The sequence below is a fragment of the Gorilla gorilla genome, chromosome 9 (genome assembly GCF_029281585.2).
Source record: "Gorilla gorilla gorilla isolate KB3781 chromosome 9, NHGRI_mGorGor1-v2.1_pri, whole genome shotgun sequence".
Classification (NCBI taxonomy): domain Eukaryota; kingdom Metazoa; phylum Chordata; class Mammalia; order Primates; family Hominidae; genus Gorilla; species Gorilla gorilla.
This window is the reverse complement of record NC_073233.2, coordinates 71885842-71901586: the sequence shown is the minus strand read 5'-3', so window position 1 is coordinate 71901586 and position 15745 is coordinate 71885842. Positions and strand designations below refer to the sequence as shown.

The window sequence follows — 15745 nt, the reverse complement described above, 5'->3', positions numbered from 1 at the left end:
AGCCTAGGACTCACTCCCGCCCCACCCGCCTCAGGCTACCCCTGTGAGGCGGCCGCCGAGATCGTGCTGGCCACGCTGCGAGAGTGGCTGGAGCAGCACAAGGACAAGGTGAGTCCTGGGCCCGGGCGAGGGTGGGGTCCGCATCCCGGCCAGAGTGACCAGCCCCCATCATCGCCCAGGGAGTCAGGGTGCAGAGCGCAGGGCCAGGCCCGCCCCTTCCTTCCCTGTTTCTCCTGCGCAAGGGCGCCTGGCGGTGGCGAGATGGGGGTGATGGCACACAGCCGTGAGCCTCCGTGAAGGGCACAGGGCCAGGCAGGTGAAAGCCTGCACCAGGGCAGGCAGTCACAGGATCCTGGGGCCAGGCGTGGCAGCTCGGCCCAGGCTGAGCAGCCCCTGGCGCAGGTGGACCGGCTGATCATCTGCGTGTTCCTCGAGAAGGACGAGGACATCTACCGGAGCCGGCTCCCCCACTACTTCCCCGTGGGTACGTGCCCCGCGCCGCCCCACGGCCCGCCCCTGCCCCGGTCCACCCTGGGGGCGGGCTCTCACTGTCCTCTGCCTTCCAGCCTGAGGCTCCCGCAGCCCACCCTGACCGGGACTGGTAAGCAGGGCCTCGCCCCGTGCGGAGGCCCCGGCCCTAGACTAACCCGCCCACTAACCCCCGCTCACCCCCCAAGCAGGGCGGGAAACCACGGGGCAGCCTGGGAGGTCGGGGACGCCCATAGACACCTCTGACTCTGCTCTGCCCTCAGACCCGCCTTCGGGACCCCGCTCCCAGCTCTGAGAGGTCGCCAAAGCCTGCAGCCTGGCCTGGGCCTGGCCACCCCTTCTTTCCCTCCGCGCCCCGCCCCCGAGGAACCTAATTAATAAAGATCACGTTGTGGCAGCTCCTACTGTCTGAGCTCTGACTGGGGGGAAGGAAGGCGGCTCAGGTGTTGGATGGAGCCCCTGGCCAGATGCTTTCGCTGAAAGGGGCTGGCAAGAGCTCTCGGTGAGCCAGGCGGGCAGAGGCACAGGCGGACGGCAGAGGCGGCAGCAGCAGTTCACATTTATTGAGGGCCTGCCCCCAAGGAGCTCACAGCCTGGGGGCTGAGACCCCGAATGTGCAGGGGGCGGGGAAGAAAAGAGGTGAAGGCAAAAAGGCAGGCAATGCAGAGACACCGTGGCCCAAGCAGAGGGGGTGCAAGGCAGGCACAGGCAGGGGGCCTGGGGCGGATGGGGAGGTGGAGAACTGGCAGCCCCACCTAGACCTGAGGACTGTGGACCCCACACGTTTGAAGGCTGCCCTCCCCCACCAGGATGGCACTGCCCGGGCACCCTGTGGGAGGCCCAGCTCCTCCACCTGCCCTGAGCCGGGTCCAGCCTCACAAAGGCCCCTCCACCCAGGACTCCCAACCATGCAGACCCCCGGTGGAGGGCAGGAAGCTGGGGTCTGGGGCCCAGCCGGGACGTGGAGGTGGGGCCTATGAGGGAGCAGATGAAGTGTGGGTGGCCCTGGGACCCTGGGCAAGTCCCCAAGGAACTTCCAGGATCCCATAGAAGCCCCTGAGCCAGCTAAGAAGGGAAGGAAGCAGAACCCAAGGAAGCAGGAGGGGCCTCCAAGAGGCCTGGCCCCTCAAACCTGCTCCTGTTGGGGAAGCTCAGGAGTAGATAGGTGAAAAGCAGGGGGACCCACCTGGGGGGAGGGGGCAGCAGACAGAGCAGCCAGGCGGGCAGCAGAGCAGGGACACGCACACACGGCTCACCACCAGCACCCCCTTTAATAAAACATGGGGGGGTCATGTGACAGAAAGAAGGGGGTGAAATAGGACCATTTACAACCACAGAAAAACCTCTGTACATGTCTAGCGCCTGGCAGAGAGGGGCAGCAGGGCAGCAGCGGGCTGGGGCCAGCCCTATTTGTAGAGGATATCGTAGTGTCCAGGCCGGTAGAGAAGGTAGACCTTGGGCTCGGAGCCCTCAGGGAAGATGTGCGGATTGGTGGTGCCGCCCTCGCCGCGGTCCATGTACTCCACCTGGATGGACACGCTGAGGGCCTGGGCCAGCGCAATGATGTGGATGTGGTCGCTCTCCTTGCACATGGGCTCCACCTCCTGTGGCACAGGTGCCGGTCAGCCCCGGTCTCCGCACCCGCCCCAGGCCCTGTGGACCCACTGCACTCCCCCGGCCGAGAGTAAAGGGGAGGGGGACGGCACCTGCTGGCAGAACTCCTTGACAGTCCGTCCACCCTCGATGAAGTGCTCGAAGAACTTGCTCTCGCGCTGCAGGTAGCCCGAGGTGAGCAGCCGCAGGTAGACCACAAGGTAGTCGGAGGTGCTCTGGTCATTGAAGGAGGCCAGCAGGTCGGCGACAGAGGTCTGCTTCTCCACCTGCTCAATCAGGTCCATGAACTGCAGCCACGGAGGGAGAAAGGGCAAGATGATGGGGAGGAGATGGGTGGTCCTCACCAGGTGAACCCCTCCCCCATGGCCCAGCCCAAGACAGGCACCAGGCCTCACCGTGTTGTGGAAATCCTCAATTGTGAATTCAGTGAAGCCCTGGGACACCAGGTCTTCCTTGCTCTTGGCAGACACAGCCTTGAACCTGGGGGTGGGATGGAAAGGCGGGCCCAGCATGGGCTCCTCGACCAGCCCAGACGCCAGGGCCCAGATAGCACTGCCCCGCCTGGCAAGGCCAGAGTCCAGCCCATCGCCCGGGAAGGAGGGAGACACCCTACTCGAGACACATCCTACTCGCCCGGGGAGGAGGTAGATACCCACCTGCCTCGGTGCCCAGTGCCCACCCTTCTCACCGCTGCAACTCCTTGCTGTCATCCAGCAGCGCCTCCAAGTGGGAGAATCCGAAAGCCCGATAGAAACAGTTGCCGTCAGGCCTGGTCTTGCGGATGTACGAGTACTTTTTGTGGAGGTCCTGCGGAGACAGCCCCACCCCGACAGGTTAACATCAGGCCAGAACTGGGGCTGGCCAAGGAAATGTCCCCCAGCAAAGGTCACACTCCAAAGGTGGCAACTGAGCTCCCAGCAGCCACCTGCCACCCTGGGCCCCTGAAACAGGCTGCTCAATGTGGCAATGGGAGCGGCCCACTGCCCAGAGTCCTCCCAAAAGATGGCAGGAAGCTGGGCACTTAAGGACAAACTAGTTGCATGGGTCACTAAAGTGCTGCGGGGCCTACAGGACTGTACAACAACAGGTGAGTGAATCTGTCCTTGAGCAATGCGTCCTCTCCAGTCTTTCAGCCCAAGAGAACTTCAGGGCAAGTAAGTCAGGGCCAGGGTGGAGTGCTGGCCTCCACACCTCAACCAGGCAGCTGGGGCCCTCTGCACAGCCCAGCTCAGCCCCGCTCCCGCCACACTGAGAAGAGTTCCCCCACCTCTAGGCCTTGCCCGCAGCCCTCCTGGGGCTAGAAACAGCCTCCCTCCTCTACTTGTTTTTTTGAGACAGAGTTTTGCTCTTGTTGCCCAGGCTGGAGTGCAGTGGCGCGATCTCGGCTCACTGCAACCTACACCTCCCGGGTTCAAACGATTCCCCTGCCTCAGCCTCCCAAGTAGCTGGGATTACAGGTGCCCACCCACCATGCACACTTCACCTGGCAAGCACACTTCACTCCCCTGGCCTGGGCACCCTCCCCTCTCCCCTACCCATCTTGCTCCTACCCCCAGCTGATGACCTTGTCTTTTTTCCTCAGCCCCCACCAGCACATCTGCCTTTGGCCTCCTCCCACAATCCTCAGAGGATCTGTTCCAGCTGCCACCTAAGCTGCCTCTCCACTCCACACTAGCCCACCCCCACCCTCAGGCTCAAGCACATCATTCCAAGCTGGGCGCCATGGCTCACACCTATAATCCCAACATTTTGGGAGGCCAAGGTGGGAGGACGCTTAAGCCCAGGAGTTCGAGACCAGCCTGGGCAACACAGTGAGACCCCCATCTCTCTAAAAAAAATAAGTGGCTGGGCGCGATGGCTCACGCTTGTAATCCCAGCACTTTGGGAGGCTGAGGTGGTTGGATCACCTGAGGTCAGGAGTTCGAGACCAGCATGACCAACATGGCGAAACTCCATCTCTACTGAAAATATAAAATTAGCTCGGCATGGTGGTGCATGCCTGTAATCCCAGCTACTCGGGAGGCTGAAGCAGGAGAATCGCTTGAACCTGGGAAGCAGAGGTTGCAGTGAGCCGAGATTGCGCCACTGCACTCCAGCCTGGGCGACGGAGCAAAACTCCATCTTGAAAAAATAAATAAGTAAGTTAGCTGCACATGGTGGTGCATCCTGTGGTCCCAGCTACTGGAGAGGCTGAGGTCGGAGGACTGTGTGGGCCCAGGAGGTCGAGGCTACAGTGAGCTGTGATGGCACCACTGCACTCTAGCCTGGGTGACAGAGTGCGTGAGACCCTATCTCAAAAAAAAAAAGACATCATCCTAGGAAGTACCCCCATCATCAATTTTTCCCACCCTACTGGTTTAGACCCAACAGCATATACACACATTCAGCTACTTCTTTAAAACGAAGGGAATCCTGGACTTTATGTTTCTGTCTGGCTACCCTTCAATTTCTCTGCTTTCTTTACAGCAAAACTCCTCATGAAGCTGTCTGTGCTGTCTCCACCTCTTTTCTCCCTCGGGAGGCTTTTGCTCTAGCCAAGGTCAGCTGAACGCCCTCAATCAGAGGGGGCAAACCCAGCGCCCCACCCCCACCGGCCCCTTAGCAGAACTGAGGCCACTGGCTGTGGCCCTGCCTAGATGCCTCCTTCCCTGGGCTGGCACCCCCACCCTCTCCTTGTCTTCCTCCTGCCTCCAAGGCCACTCCTCATCTCTCTAAGCTCTGAGGGTCAGGGATGCCACCAAACCATACAGCACCCTTCGAGACATGGTGTGTCACCTGCAAGAAAACAGTCACTGAGGCTGGGCGTGGTGGCTCACGCCTATAATCCCAGCACTTTGGGAGGCTGAGGCAGGCAGATATCGAGGTCAAGAGATCAAGACCATCCTGGCCGACATGGTGAAACCCCGTCTCTACTAAAAATACAAAAATTAGCTGGGCGTGGTGGCACACACCTGTAGTTCCAGCTACTCTGGAGGCTGAGGCAAGAGAATCACTTGAACCCAGGAGGTGGAGATTGCAGTGAGCCGAGATCGCTCCACTGCACTCCAGCCTGGGCAACAAAGGGAGACTCCGTTTCAAAAAAGAAAAAAGGAAAACAGTCACTGCACACTTAGCCACTGTGCCTGCCATGTGACCACGGGCATGAGGGCTGTCTCCCATGTGCCTACCCCGCCCTGCTCAGACCTGGGACAGCTTCCACTTTTCTTTTTTTTTTTCTTTTCTGAGACAGGCTTTCTCTGTCACCTGGGCTGGAGTGCAGTGGCAAGATCACGGCTCACTGCAGCATCAACCTACCAGGCTCAAGCAATTCTCCCACCTCAGATTTCAGAGTAGCTGGAACTACAGGTGCACACCGCCACACCCATTTAATTGTTATATTTTTTGTAGAGACGGGATTTCACCATATTGCCCAGGCTGGTCTCGAACTCCTGGGCTCATGTGATCTACCTGCCACAGCCTCCCAAAGTGCTGCACCCAGCCAGCTTTCTCTTTGAAACTACACTCACTCTCATGGCCAGGTACAGTGGCTCACACCTGTAATCCCAGTGTTTTGGGAGGCCAAGGGGGGAGGATCAAGTTGAAGGCTAGCCTGGGCAACACAACAAGACCTCGTCTCTACAAAAACGTAAATTATACTTGCTCTCTTGACGACATCAGTCTCAAGCAATTTTTTTTTTTTTTTTTTTTTGAGACAGTCTCACTCTGTCGTCCAGGCTGGAGTGCAGTAGCGCAATCTTGGTTCACTGCAACCTCCGCCTTCCGGGTTCAAGCAATTCTCCTGTCTCAGCCTCCTGAGTAGCTGGGACTACAGGCGCGCGCCACTATGCCCGGCTAATTTTTTTGTATTTTTAGTAGAGATGGGGTTTCACCATGTTGGCCAGGCTGGTTTTGAACTCCTGACCTCAAGTGATCCACCCACCTTGGCCTCCCAAAGTGCTAGGATTACAGGCATGAGCCATTGCCCCTAGCCAAAGTCTCAAGGATTTAAATAGCCCCAAGTGTGAATCTCAACTCTCAACTCCAATTACGATCCTCCTATCTACCAGCCTCACCACACCTCCTCTGAACTGTCCAACAGGCATTTCCACTGAGTGCAGCTGAGATCAACCTCCGAACAACTGCTCCTCCCCGAGGCTGCCCCACCTCAGTCACCCACAGCACCCAAAGCCTTACAGTCGCTGCCGACTCCATCACCATATCCATCCCTTCAATATGTCTGGTATCCAACTGCTTCTCACTCCTCACCTCTACCACCCGCTGCCTGCCTCCAGCAGATTTTACTGCACAAGTCTCCTGGCAGTGTCCCTGCCTCCACTTCACCCTCTGGAGTTTATTCTCACCCCAGCACGAGAATGGCCAGGGTCGGCTTGGCGTGATGGCTCAGGCCTGTAATCCCAGCACTTTGGGAGGCCAAAGTGGGTGGATCATTTGAGGTCAGGAGTTCAAGACCAGCCTAGCCAATATGGTGAAACCCCACCTCTACTAAAAATACAAAAATTAGCCAGGCATGGTGGCGAGCATCTGTAATCCCAGCTACTCAGGAAGCTGAGGCAGCAGAATTGCTTGAACCCGGGAGGTGGAGGTTGCAGTGAGCTGAGATGGTGCCATTGCACTCCAGTGCACTCCAGCCTGGGTGACAGGGCAACACTCTGTCTCAAAAAAAAAGAAAAGTGACCAGAGTCACCTGCTAGATGCACCCCATCTCCATCTCCCTCAGAGTCCTTTCTCTCGCCACAACACCCCACCCCACCCCGCCCCGCTCAGTTCCCCAGCCCCAACCCCTCATTCTGCACCAGCCACACTGGCCTCCATGCTGGCCTCAAACCATCCAGGTCCCCTCTCGCCTCGGGCCTGGGTGGGCACTGCTCTCGGACGCCTGTGACTCGCTCCCCGGTCTTTTTCTGTTCATTATTCAAAATACCACCTCATCAGCAAGGCCTTCACCAAGCCCTGTTTAAAATGGCAAATGCTCCCACTCCCAATCCCCTCTTTTTTTTTTTGAGGTGGAGTTTTGCTCTGGTCACTCAGGCTGGAATGCAGTGGCACAATCTCGGCTCACCGCAACCTCCACTTCCCAGGTTCAAGAGATTCTGCTGCCTCAGCCTAAGTAGCTGGGATTACAGGGATGCGCCACCACACCCGGCTAATTTTGTGTTTTTAGTAGAGACGAGGTTTCACCATGTTAGTCATGCTGGTCTCGAACTCCTGACCTCAGGTGATCCACCTGCCTCAGCCTCCCAGAGTGCTGGGATTACAGGCGTGAGCCACCACGCCCGGCCCCGATCCCCTTTTCATTTTTCTCCACAGCACTCACCGCCTTCTGATACCCCACATGTCCCAGAGCCCTCTTTGGCTTATCATGTCTTTCCACCCTGAACTGTAAGTTTTGTGAGGGCAGGGCTTTGTCAGCATCGCTCTATCTTCAGTACCTAGAACAGCGCCTGGACCACAGTCCGTTCTCAATAAACGTTAAATGAGTAGCACACCAGGACCACAAAGAGCCCAAATCACCACTGCTACTGTAGCAGCCACCATGGCCATTGTGAGCACACTCTGTGCCAGGCACTTGGCACAGGGCGAATAAACGTCATCCTAATTGATCCTCACAAGAGCCCATTTAGAGAGAGAGGAGCTCTCTCTGCTTGGGCTCTGCTGCCACAGCTGTCTCTACCCAGGGAGAAAAGGTGGGCTCAGGCACAGCACACAGAATGCGGGTGCTGGGGGCACAGAGAGGCCTTTTAGACAGCATGCTCTGGACATCCAAATGTTTGATGACTCCGTGGGAAGAACCTGGGGCCCAGCCTGTCCTGTCCACTTTACCAGGGTGGTCTAGCATAAGCGGCAGGCCTTGGCATGGGGGGGTCCCACTGGAGGACACTGACATAAGAGGAATGAATGAATGAAGCTCACCCCCTGTATGGGGAGAGGAGCAGCTTTGTAACCCGCTGCTTACAACCGCCCGTAACATCTCCTTCAACCCTCACACTTGCCCTGTGAGGCAGACAATGTCCCCGCCCAGAGAGAAGAGAACAGGGGATCCAAGAGCTTCAGGGTGTTGCCCGAGATCACGCAACTCGAAGTGGTGAGGCCAGGACTGGAACCCAGGCCCATCAGGCTCCACAGCCAGTGCCTTCATCTCTCCACAGGCACCCTGAGGAAATCTAGCTCCCTGAGGAGGGGGCCTCAGTAGATCACAGAGCACAGACCTCACACAGCTGGATCTGGCCTGCAGGTGTGTTTGGCCCACACAAAATTTGAATTAGCTGCCAACTGTTAGAAGTCAGGAGCTGTGGTTACCTCTGGCTTCTCTTGGAAAAACAGATCTGGAGACAATGGAGTCACAGGTATGGACACTCCCATTTCCCCCAGGGGCCTCTGCTCCCTATTACTGTCTGGCTGATACTGAGCTGTGCTGCCCTCCTTGTTCACCACCTGACTTCCTGGCCACCTTCAATCACCTGGGTTACCTACCTGGCCACGGAGGCCTCCCCTACCAGTAGAGGACTCTAAGCATCTGTCATCTTCCAGGAGAAGAGAAACATTTACTAAACACCTACACTGAGCCTACCAGATACTGTTTCCACACACCCATTGTCACATTTATTTATTTATTTATTTATTTATTTTTTTAGAGACAGGTCTCACTGTCACCCAGGCTGGAGTGCAGTGGTACAATCATGGCTCAACTTCTTGGGCTCAAGTGATCCTCCAACCGCAGCCTCTTGAGTAGCTGGGACTACAGACATGTGCTGCCACACCCAGTAATTTTTTGATTTGGAGAGACAAGGTCTCACTATGTTGCCTGGGTTGGTCTTGAACTCCTGGGCTCAAGCGATCCTCTGGCCTCAGCCTCCCAAAGTGCAGGATTCCAGGCTTGAGCCACCATGCCTGGCCCCATTTCACATGTCATCCTCCCAGCTCACAGACCTAGAAAGTGGGTAGTGAAGTTTGCCTCCGTTTGAGTGATGCAGCAGGGCCCTTCGAGGAAATCTGTGGCCCCTTGACCCCACTGCTGCCTGCCTCTCCACAAAGATCCAGGAGGCAAGCTGTGGGAAACAGCCCTCTGGCAACCCTCCTGCCCCACTGAGCACCAGCCTGGTCAGCCCCCGTATGGGCACCGAGATCATCAGCTCCTGCCCCGCCTGCACCTCCCTCAATCTCACAATCGCCCTATGGGAAGATGCTTTTTTTTTTTTTTTTGAGACGGAGTCTCACTCTGTCGCCCAAGCTGGAGTGCAGCGGCGCGATCTCGGCTCACTGCAACCTCCGCCTCCCGGGTTCACGCCATTCTCCTGCCTCAGCCTCTCCGAGTAGCTGGGACTACAGGTGCCCACCACCACGCCTGGCTAATTTTTTTGTATTTTTAGTAGAGACGGGGTTTCACCGTGGTCTCGATCTCCTGACCTCGTGATCCGCCCGCCTCAGCCTGCCAAAGTGCTGGGATTACAAGCGTGAGCCACCGTGCCAGGCCTTTTTTCTGAGACGGAGTCTTACTCTGTCGCTCAGGCTAGAGTACAGTGCGGGATCTTGCCTCACTGCAACCTCCGCCTCCCAGATGCAAGCAATTCTCCTGCCTCAGCCTTCCCAATAGCTGGAACTACACGTGCGCACCACCACTCCCAGATAATTTTTGTATTTTTAGTACAGATGGGGTTTCGCCATGTTGACCAGGCTGGTCTCGAACTCCTGACCTCAGGTGATCTGCCCGCCTCAACCTCCCAAAGTGCTGGGATTACAGGCGTGAGCCACCGTACCCGGCCAGAAGATGCTTTTATTGTCCCTATTTATAGATGAGAACACCCATTTTAGAGACACTAAAGGACTTGCCAAGGATACAGCTGCTGAGTAGCAGAGTCTAGATTTGAATCAATGTCTTTCTTTTTTTTTTTTTTTTTTTTTGTGAGACAGTCTTCTGTTGCCCTGGCTGGAGTGCAGTGCTGCAATCTCGGCTCACTGCAACCTCCGCCTCCCAGATTCAAGCAATTCTCCTGCCTCAGCCCTGCGAGTAGCTGCGATTACAGGCGCCTGCCACCACGTCCGGCTAATTTTTGTATTTTTAGTAGAGATGGGGTATCACCATATCAGCCAGGCTGGTCTCGAACTCCTGACCTCAGGGGATCCACCCACCTCGGCCTCCCAAAGCGCTGGGATTACAGGCGTGAGCCACCGTGCCCGCCCCCCACCTTTTTTTTTGTTTGTTTGTTTCTGAGATGAAGTTTTGCTCTTATCACCCAGGCTGGAGTGCAATGGTGTGATCTTGGCTCCCTACAACCTCCACCTCCCGGGTTCAAGCATTGAATCAATGTGTTTTTGAGGCCTCAGCCTACGCACTTCAAGAACCAGCAACGAAAGGTGTCCTCCAACACCCTACTCCCTCAGGTGACAGGCCCAGCAGGAAGCAAGTCTGAAGCAGGCACCCTCCTGCCCCACCCCCAGGGTGCTTCCCACCCACTCTGGCCAGGCTCCCACCTTGATCTTCTGTTGATAGATGTTGTCATCTTCAGCATACTCCTTGTATAGGACCGAGAGCTCCAGCCGCTCTGACACCAGAGGGTTCTGCACAGCAATCTGGAGGAGGCAGGGATCTGTCACGTCCTAGCAGGGAGATGGAGTGACCCATGCCTAACAGACAGAATAACTACAAAAGAGCTGGGCTGGTCACCCGGTGGCACAGCGACCCCCAGAAAAGCACCAGTACCTAGCATAGCCTAGGGAGGAGGGAGCTTCCAAAGTAGAGACAGACAATAGGCCTCATGCCCAGCCTATGTATTTCCACAATGGGGCTGCTGGCCACTGCCTCCCTCGCCCACTGCAGCCCCTCACCTCTTGCTGAATTCGGTCCTGCTGAGCCATGATGGCTTCATCATAGGCCAGACAGTTAACACCTGGGAAAAGGAAAAAAGCCAAAGATTACAGGGGGTCCTGGCCGTCTCCACTGCAGGCAGCTGGGCCAGGGACAAGAGCAGCCCAGGGTCAGGAAGACAGGCTTAGAATCTGGAAGCAGGTATGTTACAGATGTCCCAGATGCAAGCAATTCTCCTGCCTCAGCCTTCCCAATAGCTGGAACTACATGCGTGCACCACCACTCCCAGCTAATTTTTGTATTTTTAGTACAGATGGGGTTTCGCCATGTTGACCAGGCTGGTCTCGAACTCCTGACCTCAGGTGATCTGCCCACCTCAACCTCCCAAAGTGTTGGGATTACAGGCGTGCTCCACCTCAACTGTGTCATCTTGGCAAAGTCCCTTCCCCTTCTGGGCTTTCATTTCCTCATCTTTAAAATGAAGGGGCAGAGGTGCACCGTGGTATCCCTAAGGTGCGCTCTTCCAGCTCTGACACCCCCTTCCTCCCGTTAACATCACTTCCCAGCAGCCTGGGAATGTTCTGGGGCCAGGCGTGGTCTCTTGCGGAAAGTAGGATGAGGAAGCAGAGTCCTGGCCTGGAGGAGAGCTTCCTGTGAGCCTGCACTTTACTCCATCACCGCCTTACTCCTCTTGCGGTCCTGGATATTGTTAATGGTGCCCATTTTACAATTAACAAAACAAATGCAGACAGGTGAAGCAATCTGCCCAAGGTCACAACTAGCAAAGACCTGCGGTCAAACCCAGGTTTGTCTAATTCCAGGCTGAGCTCTTCAGCACAATACCTCTCCTTGGCTACCACATGGCAGAGACCTTTCCTCAACTGTAAAATGGGGCGAGTACCCCCGCCTTTCTTAGAGGCGTACCAGTACGTGCTCTAGGATTATCAGCCAGCTGGGCAGGTCCACCCTATGGACCCCACTGTGAGCAGCTATCGGTGAGGAGCTAGGACACCTGATTTTTAGTCCTGGCTCTCTCTTAATGTCATCTTGAACAAGTCCCTTCCGGGGCCCAGTTTTCCCACTTCTCGTTCCCTCAAGTGTTCGGTGAGAATGAGGTGCGTGGGCTGAATGACTTTAAAGGTCAACCCTTTTGGGGCTCGCCATCCCAAATTCTTGGCTGGGCGTCGACCTACCTACCCTTTTCGCACTACTCTGCAAAAGAGCTGTCCCTGCCACCCAATGACCTACGCGGTCCCCAGGGCCCAACTCATAGGCGGGAAAAGACAGAGTGGGACCATTTTTGAAAGGCCCATCTCCTAAGGAGACTAACAATGTCTAGGCAGGCGGAAAGGGGCTGCAAGGCCAGAAGAGGCGGCTCTACCAGAAAAAGTCGCAGGCCTCAGGGACAGATCCCGCAGGCCCCTCACATCCCAGGGCCGCCTACGACATCCCGAATGGCCCGCCCGGACCTTTGTGCTCCGTAGCCCAGCGAAACTCGAGGCACTCACGGCGCGGGCCGCCGCTGGAGCAGGCCGGGGGGCTCGGCCCTGGCCTGACTGCAAGGACAGGGGCGAGAGGGCTCGGGGCCCCTGGAGCCGGGAGCCGAGGGGTTGGGCAGAGGGCGGGGCGACCCAGGCCCCGCCCCGGGCGCACACGATGGAGAAGGGCCGCGGGCCTTGGCCCGCCTCGCCCGTCCTCCCTCCCGGCCGGGGGTCGCGGCGGTGGCTCCTTCCATTGTGAGGGGGAAGGGAGGCAGCGGAGGTGGAGGAAGGGACCCCTCGCGGACCTCGACCCCAGAGCCAGCGGCCCTGCCTCCCCTCCCTCCTCGGGAGCAGCTGGCCCGGCATCGCCCCCACTAGCCCGGGCCGGACATCCCTCCTTGGATCTGTACCTTCGGAGTCGCTGCCCAGCGGCTCCTGCTTCTGCTGCTGAGGTTCCTCCGCCGCCATCTTTAAACAGCGCCGCACTACCGACCGCTTCCGGGTTGCCAATTGCCGTCCTCTCGGAAGTGAGCCCCTCCTCGTGGCCCCGCCTTGGCAACAGCCCTAGCAACGGGATCCCCTTAGGCGTTGTCAAGGAATGGGCTTCCAGTCCCGTGGCAGGTGCTGGCACCCCAGGCCTGCGGACCTGAGACCTGTAGGAGAGGCCGGCCGCCCCAGGTCCGCACCTCCACCCCACACATTGGTTTGGCTCCATCTTCCCAGCCTCCCAAAGTTCCCGGTGGTGATTGCAGATCCTCCTGGAGCCAATTCCGTTTTCTTTTCCCTGGAGTTTGAAACAAGGATTTTGTTATTGAGAGAAGTAGAAAAGTGAAATTAAAATCACCGAAGGCAGCATTCCTGCTGCGGGCTTCGGCAGGCACTGCATGCGACCATAGCTGCAGTGCAGAGCAGCATCTGACCCAGGAGACAGGAAGTCGGCCAGCGCCGGGGCGCCCGCTGAGCCCCACATCGTGGCCCCACGGAACCTGGGTTCTCTGCCGGCTTTGGTGAGCTGCTTCCGGCAGGGAGACGGCATCCCTTGGTGTCAAGGCCAAAGCCTCATGACCTAACTTTGGGCTCTGTGTCCTTCTGGTTGTGACAAAGCAGGACCTTTAAAAAAAGAAGAAGAAAGAAAAGAAAGGGTCTCGCTATGTTGCATAGGGTAGTTTCGAACTCCTGGGCACGAGCGATCTTCGGGCCCTGCCTGAAGATTAGCTGAGACTCCAGCCGCGAGCCACCACTAAAGCAGGGTCTTTATAAAACCAAAGACTTCACAAAAAAGGAAAATAATGGTTGCCAAGAGTCAAGCGGAGGTGCTGGAGGGAAGTGGATGTGGCTGTGAAAGGGAAAGTCTGGATTCTTGTGAAGGTGGAAATGCGCAATACCCTGACTGTGTCAGTATCCTGGTGTATGCTTTACTACATTTTTGCAAGATGTTAGTGGGGGCAGGGGAGACTGAGTAAAGGATACATGGAATCTTTATAATTTCTTTCTTTTTTTTTTTTTTAACGGAGTCTCGCTCTGTCGCCCAGGCTGGAGTGCAGTGGCACGATCTCGGCTCACTGCAACCTCCGCCTCCTGGGTTCACGCCATTCTCCTGCCTCAGCCTCGTAGCTGGGACTACAGGCGCCCGCCACCACGCCCGGCTAATTTTTTGTATTTTTAGTAGAGACGGGGTTTCACCGTGTTAGCCAGGATGGTCTCGATCTCCTGACCTCGTGATCCGCCCGCCTCGGCCTCCCAAAGTGCTGGGATTACAGGCGTGAGCCACCGCGCCCGGCCTCTTTATAATTTCTTTTAAGTTCCCTGTGAATTATCTAAAAATTACGTTTAACATTTTTTTTTTTTTTTGAGACAGAGTTTCTCTCTGACCATCCAGGCTGGAGTGCAGTGGCACGATCTTGGCTCACTTCAACCTCTGCCTCCCAGGTTCAAGCCATTCTCCTGCCTCAGCCTCCCGAGTAGCTGGGACTACAGACGCCCGCCACCACGCCCGGCTAATTTTTTGTATTTTTAGTAGAGACGGGGTTTCACCGTGTTAGCCAGGATGGTCTTGATCTCCTGACCTCATGACCCTGCCACGTCGGCCTCCGAAAGTGCTGGGATTACAGGCGTGAGTCACCGCGACCAGCCACGTTTAATTTTTTAAATGGCAAAGATGGCTGGGTGTGGTGGCTTATGCCTGTAATCCCAGCATTTTGGGAGGCCAAGCTGGGAGAATTTCATTGGAGACCACCCTGGGCAACACAGGGAGACCCACCCCTGCATCTCTATAAAAAACATTAAAAAAAAAAATTAGCCAGGTGTGGTGGCATGCACCTGTAGTCCCAGCGACAGGAGTGCAATAGCGATCTCGGCTCACCGCAACCTCTGCCTCCTGGGTTCAAGCGATTCTCCTGCTTCAGCCTCCCAAGTAGCTGGGATTAAGGCATGTAGCACCATGCCTGGCTAATTTTGTATTTTCAGTAGAGACGAGGTTTATCCATGTTGGTCAAGCTGGTCTCGAACTCTCAACCTCAGGTATCCGCCTGCCTCGGCCTCCCAAAGTAATAAGATTACAGGTATGAGCCACCGCACCTGGCCTTGCCTAGCTCTTTTCAATGATGGTTTATTTGGTGGTTAATAACTGTTCTCTTGGCCAGGCACAGTGGCTCACTCCTGTAATCCCAGCACTTTAGGAGGCCAAGGCAGGCAGATCACCTGAGGTCAGGAGTTCAAGACCAGCCTAACATGGTGAAACCCTGTCTCTACCAAAAATTCAAAAATTAGCTGGCTGTGATGGCGCATGCCTGTAATCCCAGCTACTCAGGAGGCTGAGGCACAAGAATAGCTTGAACCTGGGAGGCGGAGGTTGCAGTGAGCCGAGATCAAGCCACTGCACTCCTCTAGTCTGTGCGACAGAACGAGACTCCATCTAAAAATAATAATAATAATAAATAAGTAAATAACTGTTCTCTTATCCTCATTCCATCTGTCCTGTTAATTTTACTGTGTGAGGATTTTGGTTCTCTATCCTGAATCATCTAAATCCCACCTGCAGGCCGGGCTCGCTGGCTCATGCCTGTAATCCCAGCACTTTGGGAGGCTGAGGCGGATGGATCACCTGAGGTCAGGAGTTTGAGACCAGCCTGGCCAACGTGGTGAAACCCCGTCTCTACTAAAAATACAAAAAAATTAGCTGGGTGTGGTGGCAGGCACCTGTAATCCTAGCTGCTTGGGAGGCTGAGGCAGGAGAATCACTTGAACCCAGGGGCTGGAGGTTGCAGTGGGCCGAGATCATGCCGCTTCACTGCAGCCTGGGCAAAAGAGGGAGACTCCGTCTCAAAAAATAAAAAAATAAAACCCTTGACCGGGCACG

At 56.3% G+C, this 15745-nt stretch overlaps 2 protein-coding genes across 6 annotated transcripts in view; one reads left to right on the top strand and one right to left on the bottom strand.

Annotated features, from left to right (window-relative positions):
- MACROD1 (mono-ADP ribosylhydrolase 1) overlaps positions 1 to 890 on the top strand; it is a 169102-nt gene extending 168212 nt beyond the window's left edge. For 2 of the 4 annotated variants that reach the window (XM_019036734.3, XM_055354372.2), the window contains 3 exons: positions 35 to 108; positions 403 to 484; positions 753 to 890. In XM_019036734.3, the coding sequence (XP_018892279.1) occupies positions 35 to 108; positions 403 to 484; positions 753 to 784 (188 nt within the window). In that variant the 3' untranslated portion in view covers positions 785 to 890. Of the gene's footprint in view, positions 1 to 34; positions 109 to 362; positions 485 to 566; positions 602 to 752 lie in introns of those variants that run through there. The other 2 variants (XM_004051419.4, XM_055354374.2) reach the window with 2 other exon arrangements.
- A 141-nt stretch (positions 891 to 1031) lies between these two features.
- OTUB1 (OTU deubiquitinase, ubiquitin aldehyde binding 1) lies at positions 1032 to 13862 on the bottom strand. 2 transcript variants are annotated; one of them, XM_031016345.3, is made up of 7 exons: positions 12798 to 13862; positions 10927 to 10988; positions 10573 to 10671; positions 2792 to 2910; positions 2499 to 2583; positions 2196 to 2390; positions 1032 to 2093 (listed from the first exon to the last, which is right to left on the bottom strand). In XM_031016345.3, exons 1-7 carry the CDS (start codon positions 12853 to 12855, stop codon positions 1896 to 1898), a joined length of 816 nt encoding a protein of 271 aa, XP_030872205.1. In that variant the 5' UTR covers positions 12856 to 13862; the 3' UTR covers positions 1032 to 1895. The 2 variants fall into 2 exon arrangements, with proteins under 2 accessions (XP_030872205.1, XP_030872204.1); XM_031016344.3 differs by having other exon boundaries at positions 2499 to 2910; positions 12798 to 12922.
- Between the last annotated feature and the right edge of the window lie 1883 nt (positions 13863 to 15745).

What these genes read in the sequence shown, in the direction of transcription:
- OTUB1 (XM_031016344.3), bottom strand. Translation starts at nt 10,970, where the DNA reads ATGATGAAGCCATCATGGCTCAGCAGGACCGAATTCAGCAAGAG. An exon ending in TCTATCAACAGAAGATCAAG is followed by an intron (nt 2,911 to 10,572) that starts GTGGGAGCCTGG and finishes CTGTCTCCGCAG; the next exon opens with GACCTCCACAAAAAGTACTC. An exon ending in TTGAGGATTTCCACAACACG is followed by an intron (nt 2,391 to 2,498) that starts GTGAGGCCTGGT and finishes CCGTGGCTGCAG; the next exon opens with TTCATGGACCTGATTGAGCA.